This window comes from Argopecten irradians, chromosome 8 (assembly GCF_041381155.1).
Source record: "Argopecten irradians isolate NY chromosome 8, Ai_NY, whole genome shotgun sequence".
NCBI classification, from domain to species: domain Eukaryota; kingdom Metazoa; phylum Mollusca; class Bivalvia; order Pectinida; family Pectinidae; genus Argopecten; species Argopecten irradians.
In genome coordinates, this window is record NC_091141.1 from 35,687,931 (window position 1) to 35,698,505 (window position 10,575).

At 33.4% G+C, this 10,575-nt stretch overlaps 1 protein-coding gene across 1 annotated transcript; it reads left to right on the top strand.

Moving 5' to 3' along the window:
- Nucleotides 1–560: 560 nt before the first annotated feature.
- LOC138330228 (ruvB-like 2) lies at nucleotides 561–10,349 on the top strand. The gene is made up of 15 exons (XM_069277693.1): nucleotides 561–684; nucleotides 1,173–1,227; nucleotides 1,906–2,030; nucleotides 2,346–2,418; nucleotides 2,824–2,953; nucleotides 3,410–3,476; nucleotides 4,606–4,712; nucleotides 6,284–6,377; nucleotides 6,787–6,910; nucleotides 7,263–7,357; nucleotides 7,849–7,967; nucleotides 8,417–8,536; nucleotides 9,003–9,132; nucleotides 9,556–9,673; nucleotides 10,220–10,349. Exons 1-15 carry the CDS (start codon nucleotides 676–678, stop codon nucleotides 10,243–10,245), a joined length of 1,392 nt encoding a protein of 463 aa, XP_069133794.1. The 5' UTR covers nucleotides 561–675; the 3' UTR covers nucleotides 10,246–10,349.
- The last annotated feature ends 226 nt before the right edge of the window (nucleotides 10,350–10,575 follow it).

The following is a 10,575-nucleotide window of genomic DNA, read 5'->3' on the forward strand; positions in this document are numbered from 1 at the left end:
AATAGATTAGTTATTGTAGAGAGAGAACATATTGTAAACATTTATAACACATTAAACAATTCTAAAAATTAAAATGAAAAAAAAATCATATAGGCCGGTTTAGCGGACTTGAAAAACAACAATTAAATGCTTTTCTAACGTGGTATTTAAGTCATGAAGTAAGCATTGGTGGCGATGATGATCCAATGATCAATTTAACCTAAGTGCACCAATATATCATTATAAATATTTTCATAATTTGTCCACTGCTTACCAAGCATAACGTTACAGGAATGTCATCAGACCGCTGGAGGGCCGCAAATGGACTTTTGTTAAGGTTATTGGTAAGTATGAAATGGAGTGGTATTGGATTTATCTATTGTTACCCTTATTAATATTTCCTAATGCAATCAGTATATTCTAACGCATCTCCTGTTACTGTAAATAAGGCCTAATTAAATCATGTAATATAAATCGCCAGATAAGTTTAATTGCTGCATAAAACCCTGATCCATATAGGTGTAACAGTTTAATCTATCAGGTAACACTGTCTCCTTAATTTGTAATTGTTATAAATTCAGTGCACGAAATCGACTTTTTGCGTGTTTGAACGTGATCGTTCTGGAAAACTCTAATCGTAACCAACAGTTACTTCCCTTGGACATAGGGGGCGCTATTCACACACATACCGGTACAATGGCGGCGGTAAGTAAACCTGTGCTCAGTCGTTATAAATATTTGCCTTTATCTGACAGCTGATGGTAAAACAGTGTTCTTACTGTTTGAAAATTAGTGAAATAGTTCATTATAGGATGACTGATAATTCGAGTTAATGTGAAATGCGTCTTATTTTGTCCTAATTTAGATCGATTTAGACACGTGCGTCGTGTTGTTACGCAGTTGTAAACAAATTGTCACAGCGAACACTGCCAGACACAGCAAGCATCAACAAGTACAGATACCAACTCATATTGGGACAAAATAATAAACATTTTAGGTCTTGGCATAGTTTATTTAATACATATTGAAACATTTTATGATTTTATAGATTTTGGTCCCGAAATGTCCAGAATATAAAAGTTATAAATAAATAAAAATGATAATAGTTCTAGAACGAAGCCAAAATACAGGGTATATGGCTGTCTATAGATAGCTTCATGCACCAATAGGAATGTTGATTTTATCTTTTTTAGCCAACAGTTGAAAAAGTTCAGGAAGTGAGAGAGGTTACAAGAATTGAGAGAATTGGTAAGTTTATTTATCCAGGACTGGGATGATTACGATATTAAAATTAATTAAATAAAGATGTGTGACAAGTTTGATACTCTCCTCTTTCACTTTGTTTATCAAGACTTTTAAACGTTTGTTGAGTTTCAAAAAATTGTTTTATTTTAAGATACCACTAGCCACCACTGAAATTCAGCATTTCAGTTTTGCTAATTATTTAATTACATTGCATTTAAATTATAGTTGCAAATTAAAGTGCATGGTTTCGTTAGAGCTATTGAGAAAAACAAATAATCATTAACATAAATAAATTGTTATGCATAATATAATTTTCGCTTCTTTTAACAGCTAATTGTTCACAAAAAATTTGAATTGAAAAGTTTCTTTTAAAAATGTTTTCTCCCTTGAAACATGTATGTGACTATGTACTCTAATTGATGCAATTAGTTTAGATACACTAGTTTGAATACAAAAATTAGATGTGATTTATCTACTTTTATTTTTGTGGGTCTTTTTTTTCGTCTCTTAAAAAAGTTCACACTGTACTCACTACTTAAGAAATATATTTTAAGAAATTTTAAAGGTTTATCCAAAATTCTGACTTTAGGACTCGATGCACACAGAATGATCACTACATCAAATGTCTTTATTGGGTATCAAAAACCTTTACTATGATGTCTATTAAAATTACTTTTGTAGGAGCACATTCCCATATCCGAGGATTGGGTCTTGATGATGCATTGGATGCCAGAAATGTGTCCCAAGGCATGGTGGGCCAGGTGGAGGCTCGTCGAGCTGCAGGAGTCATTCTGGAGATGATCAAAGTAGGAATATTGTAATTTACCTGATGTTGAAAAGTCAATAAGAGCTTTCAAGCTTATAGAATTATTGTTCATTTCAGAATTTTAAGAATGGATTGTGGTCAGAAAAATATTGAGTTGAATTTATGAGTCTAGGCTTTTTAAAAGGTCAGAAATTTTGACACACCAGCTGTCATCAGAGCAAATAAAAATAAATAAAAACCACTCAAATAGTGTGTTACTATACATGTACCATTTCCATCGCTTAATAATTGTGAATACACAAAGACTGAATTTGAAAGTTTTATGATTCATCATAAATATTTTTCTTATTATTAGGAAGGAAAGATTGCTGGACGTGCTTGTCTTATTGCTGGTCATCCTGGTACAGGAAAAACTGCCATAGCTATGGGTAGGTACATCATCCTGCTATTTCCAGGGGTTATTATCACTATAATTATATCCATGGCAGTGAAAGTAACCCCATGTGATATTGGGGTTATATTTCATATACAACTGACTCTATCAAGGTAACTAACAGCCAGTAACACATTAGCCTGTGGATCAATTTTGTTGCAAGCTTTATTATTTGGTGCAACAAAAAGCACATCACATGTTTCAATAACGGTTACTATGGTAACAATTACGGTTACTATGGTAACATAATGGAGGCTTGGGTTCATAGTTTTATCTGTTACCATGATAAATAGGAGGTTTTGATGCATGCTGTGTTGAGTTCTGATGGGTTTTGTAACACGGTAACTTTTACCCAAATGCTGGGGGAAAAATCCTGATACATAAAGATGTGTTGTTTCAGCTATGGCCCAAGCTTTAGGTACAGACACACCCTTCACCAGTATAGCAGGCAGTGAAATCTTTTCTCTTGAGATGAGCAAAACAGAAGCATTGACGCAAGCATTCAGAAAATCTATCGGTGTTCGAATTAAGTGAGTAGTTTGAATTCATGTTCAAGACAAAACATTGAAAGTCTTACCTTTCTTTTGAAAGCAACCTAATATGTTATAATTACAATTTGACAATAAAGTCCTTTATGAAAATGGAACTGTCTTTAGAATGTCATTATGAATTCTTGAGTTGGATATCAATGTTAGGCCATGCAAAAAACATTTGTGTTTCCGTAAACCCTGTCGACCCTATATAGTCTGTGGAAACCTAAAATAGATTAACACAGTCAATCATTACAAGAAAACTGATGAAGAGAGTAAAAAAACCAAAAAAACATGACCCTTCTTTGTTAAAAGGTTGTGAACATATAATTATGTATTCATTTGGCCTCAGTGATAAATTCTGAAATTTTGTGTTATAAACCAAGACAGTAATTTTTTATTGAAGTAGCCCTGTGAATTTAATTATTGATTATGTTGTCTTTTTAAACCTTTCAGAGAAGAGACTGAAATAATAGAAGGCGAAGTTGTGGAAATACAAATAGACAGACCAGCCACAGGCACGGTAAGTCTACTGTAGTCAAATAAATGTAGTATTTGATTCCACTGCCCTTAACAATTGGAAAGAAACAAGAAAAAAAAAGCATTGTGATTAAAATACAGTCCATCCTTGTTAACCTGCTATTTTTAAAATCGTTTGGGGATACCAGAGTAACACTTAAAGATGCTCAACCGCTGACAAATGGTATTTTTTTTCACTATTAAAAACAGGAGCAGACGATAAATATTTTTCTTCAGTTACAAAAGATACTTTATTCACACCATTACCACTATTAAAAAGTTTGAGCTTCTAATTTTACTTCAAGTTAAAAATAAAAAAAAATAATTAATTGCATCCCGAAAAAATTCAGTGGCACTATATTCTATATGGAATGAAGTACTGATTGCTCATGCGCCAAAGGCAAAATAAATAATTAATATTTTTTTATGTGTTAAAGGGACAATTCAGTCTAAGAGAACATTAAAATTTGTACATATACCGGAAAAACCCAGTTCTAATGAAAATTAGATCAGTCGGTTTTACTGTGATATGCCTGAAAAGCCCATGGTTGTGACATGTGTGAAGATGTTCAGACTCGCTCGCTGTCCGCCATTACACATTGTGGTCGAACTTCTTGTATGTCGAACCCTGTCCCTTGCTCGTAGAGTAATGCAACTTTTGTCTAGAACTGCTCGAATCGCTATGACAGTAGTGTGTTTACCTTATTAGGTGAATTGTCTTGCCTAAAAATCATTTTATCACCTTCTCAGTGGTTATGTAGTTTATTTGTTTAACGTGCGTGACTTTGGCTCGGGTATGGGTACAGCGTCCATACTGTACTTGCTTAATCGTATTGATCAACCATTTGATATTTCAACGATATTAATTAAAATACTTAACAATGTCGTGGAATTTGTCAATATTTTACGTTACATGTTTCATAAGAAATGTAGAACAATACATTAATGCTATATTTTGCTTCTTAGTTATGTAAAAGAATTAGCCTGAGTGAATTGTCCCTTTAATAAGACATATATATACACGATTAAACACCAAAAATGTTTAAATGATGAATGTCATTTATGCTCTGTCGACGGTGGAGCATCTGTAAAGTTATCCAAATATTTGAGTTTAGTTTTACTTGAATTTCCAGGGTGCCAAAGTTGGAAAACTCACACTAAAAACTACAGAAATGGAAACAATATATGATCTGGGACAGAAGATGATTGAGTCGTTAACAAAAGAAAAAGTACAAGCAGGGTAAGTGAACTCTTATAAATGTGTGTGTGTGTGTGTGTTTGTGAACAAAAATATTAGGATGAAATTTTCTCAAAAGTTGGAAAATGTAAAGGAATAGATTGTCAACTAACGGTATGTGGTATAGACCAATTACTGTTGACACAGGATTACTTTGAAAGGTAGCGGTGTATTACTACACAAACAAACAGAGGAAGTTTCTTTGATGACTACATGCACAAATTGAATGGGATAAAAGTATGGGCGTGGCGATTAATCGAGCCTGACTTAATAAGTCCAGTCCCACAAAAACAACACTGATCAAGTCATGATCACTAAGATGTGACGCGGTAGTGACATGACCTCTCTACTGTACGGTGTACAGAACCAACTACCCGATATATTGAAGTTACATTCTTATGAACTTTACATACAACCACGGTTTACAAACAGCTTGGAAAGTAACATGTCAGGAATGACTGTCAAGGAATTAAGCACAGAAAATTCTGTAAAATTGTACGAAAGTCGAGAGTTTTTTTCATTCCGTCCCTTGTCATTCTAATATAAATCCAGCAGGGTTGAGTTCAGGGGAATATGATGGCACTCTCCCGCAGTCGCAGGTATTTCAGAGTCATAATACTTGTCAAAGAACGCATGAACACCTCTAGAACGAATTTTCAAACCTGCCGATTATAATGTATAAGGAAAATCCAAGTAAACACAACACACATAAAAAAATGACGTATTTCTGTTCAAAAACACCTCCATCTTTGATTTACCGGAAATTGCAACAAAAGGTAACACTCAACAGGTAAGGTTTTGCAGTTTAAAAAGTTTATTAACTAAGAATAGACATTGTGAAACTGAATAAATGTAAACATCATTTGGAATTTACCCAAACTAATTTCTAAAATTTGAGTTGGCTATATTTGTGTCGTAGCTAAAATTTGTACGAATACTTCGGTCCATTGACTGTACAAATTTCTTCTACGAAACCTTGTCGGAGATATGAGCCATTGAAATGTGCTTACAAACATATTTCAGACATGAAGGTGTGTAAATGTTAGAAATGTCGGATATTGTTGAATTTAATTGTGAATTTACTTAACATACATGACATTGTATCATTTTCAACACTGGATAGTTTGCAACACTACCGCCAAATAGTACAGAATCGTTTTGATTCAAGACCAGATCTGTAAACTCTGCGTGGGAAACCGACATTGATGGAGGAAATAGGGGTGTTTATAAAAAATACGTCGACCAATAAAAACAAGCGCTGCACAACCAGAATATATTTATCGCTTCATTACTGGCATTCGTGTGTATAGACGCATCGGTAACTAGATATACAGGCCATTCACATTTAGATGAAGTAATGCAGCCGTGCCTTTCGAAGTAATCCTGAGTCTACAGTAAAAGCTAATGCTCTATGGTATGTATCAATGAAAAAGTAATGATCTCTGGTATTCACTAATTTTCAAAGTTGTCCTTTATAATACACTGAAGATGTTTTTAGCCACATTTTTAATACAAGAAAATATTTTATTTCTAAATACTAAAATTGTAAGCATTTTTTTGTTTATTGTTTTCAGTGATATCATAACAATAGATAAAGCCACCGGCAAAATCACAAAGCTGGGACGATCATTTACGCGAGCACGAGATTATGATGCAATGGGAGCCCAGGTAAGTGAAATATTGTCTGGTCATTCACAAGAAAGAATTTATTAGAAGGAACATCAATTAGAAAATCTGTTTTGTATTTTGTGTAGAAATAAGTCTATAACATTGTTTTAGATGATCTTAAACATTTGTCATCAGGAAATAAGCCTACTCGTTAATTTTGAGCCAGACATCTTTTTAATACCAGGATAGAAATAAGGAATAAAAGGAATCCTTCAATGAATAATTTATACAAAAAACTTCAGATATTCATCCATCTTGATTTTTGGGTAAATTCTTAAAGCATTATGTGTAGAAATCAAAGGCAGAGAAAAAGATCCTTCTGTCAATTGAATCATATCAATCTATCAATGTTGAGCTTTAACTTCTAAGATCTGTTGTTGAATGACAAAGATTGTTGTTTGTGTTGTAGACCAAATTTGTACAGTGCCCAGAGGGAGAGTTACAGAAGAGAAAGGAAGTCGTCCATACCGTGACGTTACACGAGATTGATGTTATTAACAGTAGAACACAAGGTTTCCTCGCTCTCTTCTCAGGTAAATTATCTTGTCACAAGAACAAGAGAATGCTTCAATTTCCTGAGTTATTATTTCATTTGATTTTGAAACGTCATCAAAATGAATAAATGTAGTATTTATATCGAGTACAGACTACAGAGTATGTAAATCAATGTAAATATCTTAAATAGAAGTTGAAGTATTATAAACTGTGTCATTTAAAAACTCTCCTGAATAATGATATCATAAATACAATATTGACACACTATTGAGTGTTTTTACCACTATCGCGATCAGTTGTAATGCTTTGATTAAGATTATCTAGGTTCATAAATCCTGGATTAACCTCAACTGACGTTCATGATTGTATAATGTACATTTGGTTACACAGGTGATACCGGAGAAATCAAAGGAGAAGTGAGAGAACAGATCAACAGTAAAGTGGCGGAGTGGAGAGAGGAAGGGAAGGCTGAAATTGTCCCTGGGGTGAGTAGTAAATAGATATCAAAACAATACTGGCTCGTGATCAGTTCTCGACAAGTAAAATTCTCAACGTTGCATGTGTATTAAATTTTGTATAATTACACTTAAAAGTTTAGGCATTTTTTTTTGTAGAAATCTGTGTAGAAGCCCTAAAACTGTTATGTTATACAAATTCCATGCAAAGTAGAGAATTATTACTTGATAAGAGCTGGTCGCCAATAATGTAACTAGGCATTTCAGAAGTTCAGTATCTTTGTAGAAAAATTTGGAGGCACTCCTACCCACTCTTGATGAATGATGGAGATAAAAAATTAAATTTTTTTCTTACATTCACAAAGTATGTTATTTGAAAATTTAATGTTAGAGTTTCTTGAGAAATTTTGTCAGAGTCCCAATATTAAAGAAATTTTAAACAGACAAGATTTGTGAAATTATAATCAGCTTTAATCGCTAAAAGAACTTCGTGTACATGTATGTATTTTCTTTTGTTGTAGGTGTTGTTTGTAGATGAGGTTCACATGTTGGACATTGAGTGTTTCTCTTTCCTGAACAGAGCCCTAGAGGACGACATGGCTCCTATTCTAATTATGGCCACTAACAGGGGTATCACAAGGTAAAAATATTTAGAATGTCTCAAAAAACATTTGTATTTACATTCGACACAAATAACGAACAGCATGCTTAAAACATTGAAAAAATTAAGAGATGCTTAATTTGGGCTAACATTTCACTAAATGATTGTACAGCATAATTATTATGCTATTCATCATTATACAAAAGAAATTAAACAGAGAAACCTACTCTGTTTTCACAGTATCAGTCTGTATTTAATTTGAGGAATGTGAAATTGATGCCTCAAAAAGAGGGAAAGGTGGTTATGCAAATTGGGGCTTATAGTGGGTCAAATACATATCCTGAACACCAGATTGTGAAAAATATAACCTGCATAAATAACCGGCTATATCATTTTGAGGCTTCCCTATAGAACCAGTAACAGAATTATGTATAAAGTACGGTATATACAAGAATGACTTCATAGTGAAATGTGTTTTATATTTTCAGGATCCGAGGCACAAATTACCAGAGTCCCCACGGTATACCTATTGACATGTTGGACAGATTGCTTATCATCGCCACAACTCCATACGAGGAAAAAGAGATCAAACAGATCCTCAAAATTAGGTAAAATCTGGTCTCCTTCAATTAATAAACTTGATTCTAAACTACCAACAGAAATCAATGTTTTGTTACTGCTGTCTAGTTTAAGAACTAAAAATATTTGACAAATAATTTTGCTTAAAATACATATTACTGATGTCAAATCTTCGGAACCATCTTGTATTCCTTGGCTACAGTTTATTATCAATTTACATTTGAACTCTTCTTTTTTTAGCCTAAACCTATTAGGTATAAAAAATAAGTCCCAAAAATCCTTTAAAAACCTGCATTATGATATAAAACTGCTAGTGTTCAAAGACTTCGCTAGGAAGGTAGCAATTGTGATTGCAAGGTAATCTTTGGTTTCTTTGAAAAATAAAATTGTTCCACTCCTAGAAAATCAGATGTAACAATTAATACCTTCCTGCAGTCAGTTGAGGTTTCATGTGCCTCTTGTGTACCATCAATAACAAGTATGTTGTATGTGTAGGTGTGAAGAAGAAGATGTAGAGATGACAGATGATGCACTGACAGTACTGACGAAAATCGGAATGGAGACGTCGCTTAGATACGCTATCCAACTTATCACAGTAGCCAGTCTGGTGTGTCGAAAGAGAAAGGTAAGAAATGTCTCGATATCGGTCCACAATCAAAGAAAATACCCCACTATATCTGTTTTAGACAATGGTGGAACACTTGGAAACTTACAGTAGAGGATTCTTATTTCACCTTAATATGAGTTTTGTAGTCATCAAATTCTAAAGAATGAAATTTCAAAAACAAATTTAAAATTTGTTTCTCTATTTTTTATGATAATTTTTTCATTTTTGTTCCAACTTTTACTAAATGGATAAAATGACCTTGCTTTAAACTTAAGGTAAGTGCAATTGGAAATGTTTGAAGCAATGTAAAAACATTTTTGAATACTATCTCTAAAGAACTACACATAGTGCTATAATCAGCTTTTATCAGATAAAATCCTTTGTGTTGTTGAATGTTGATTTGAGGTTGACTCTAAGTATTGGACTTTTCTCCTGACACAGGGATCTGAGGTGGATGTGGATGATATCAAACGAGTTTACTCTTTATTCCTGGATGAGTCAAGATCTACACAATTCTTAAAGGAGTATCAACAGGAGTTTATGTTCAACGAGATGTCATGTAAGTTTAGAGTTGCCTTAATTATAGAACATAGATAAAGTTGATTGTTTGACAGCCGTTAATCAAACAGCCCAGGTACCACACAAGAGCATTATACATTTGATCCAATACTGAATATGTACATGTGCGTGTGCGAGTATAAAGCGTTGTTACATACCATTTGGGGTTCTTGCATAGTTTTCATTTGTAATTAATGGCCAATGCATATTTTCTGATGATCTCATGTTTTAAACGATATTAAACGATATTGCAAAAGCTAAAGTGTATTAATCATGAAACGCTTTAATATGTGATAATCATTAAGAAATTTTTTCATTAGCAGTAATTGGGCTTCTTAATTAGATGTGGTTCTACAGGTTTCATACTTAATATTCCTATCTTGGACCTAGTAGCCCTAAATAATCATTTGATCATTATATAATGCTTATCTGTTTCATAAGCAGCAATCTGTCTACTTAACTATATGTGATATTATGTTTTATTTTTAATCTTAGACCTAATGCTATGTGGATCATCAGTAACATGTTACTTTGTTTTCTGTTACAGCCACAGACGCTATGGAAACGAGTTAATATCCCAGAATTCCTCATTGTGTTGTCTGCTGAGTCATTCATTGTACAGGACTTTCACGATTATTGTTGATCTGATCACATCAAATACACCATTTTACAAAATACTCTGGTTTATCGTTGAATGTTTGTGGAAATATTTCCATTGATACTTCGAAGATTCATCCAGTATCAAGGACATGGAAATACATGTATACAATTATTGTTGATCTGATCTGACACATCAAATGCACCATTTCTCAAATGTTCTATGATCTTGTCGAATGTTTGTGGAAATATCATCATCAATACTCCCGAGGGTTATGTCAAGTATCAAGCTTAAGGGCGTGGAAA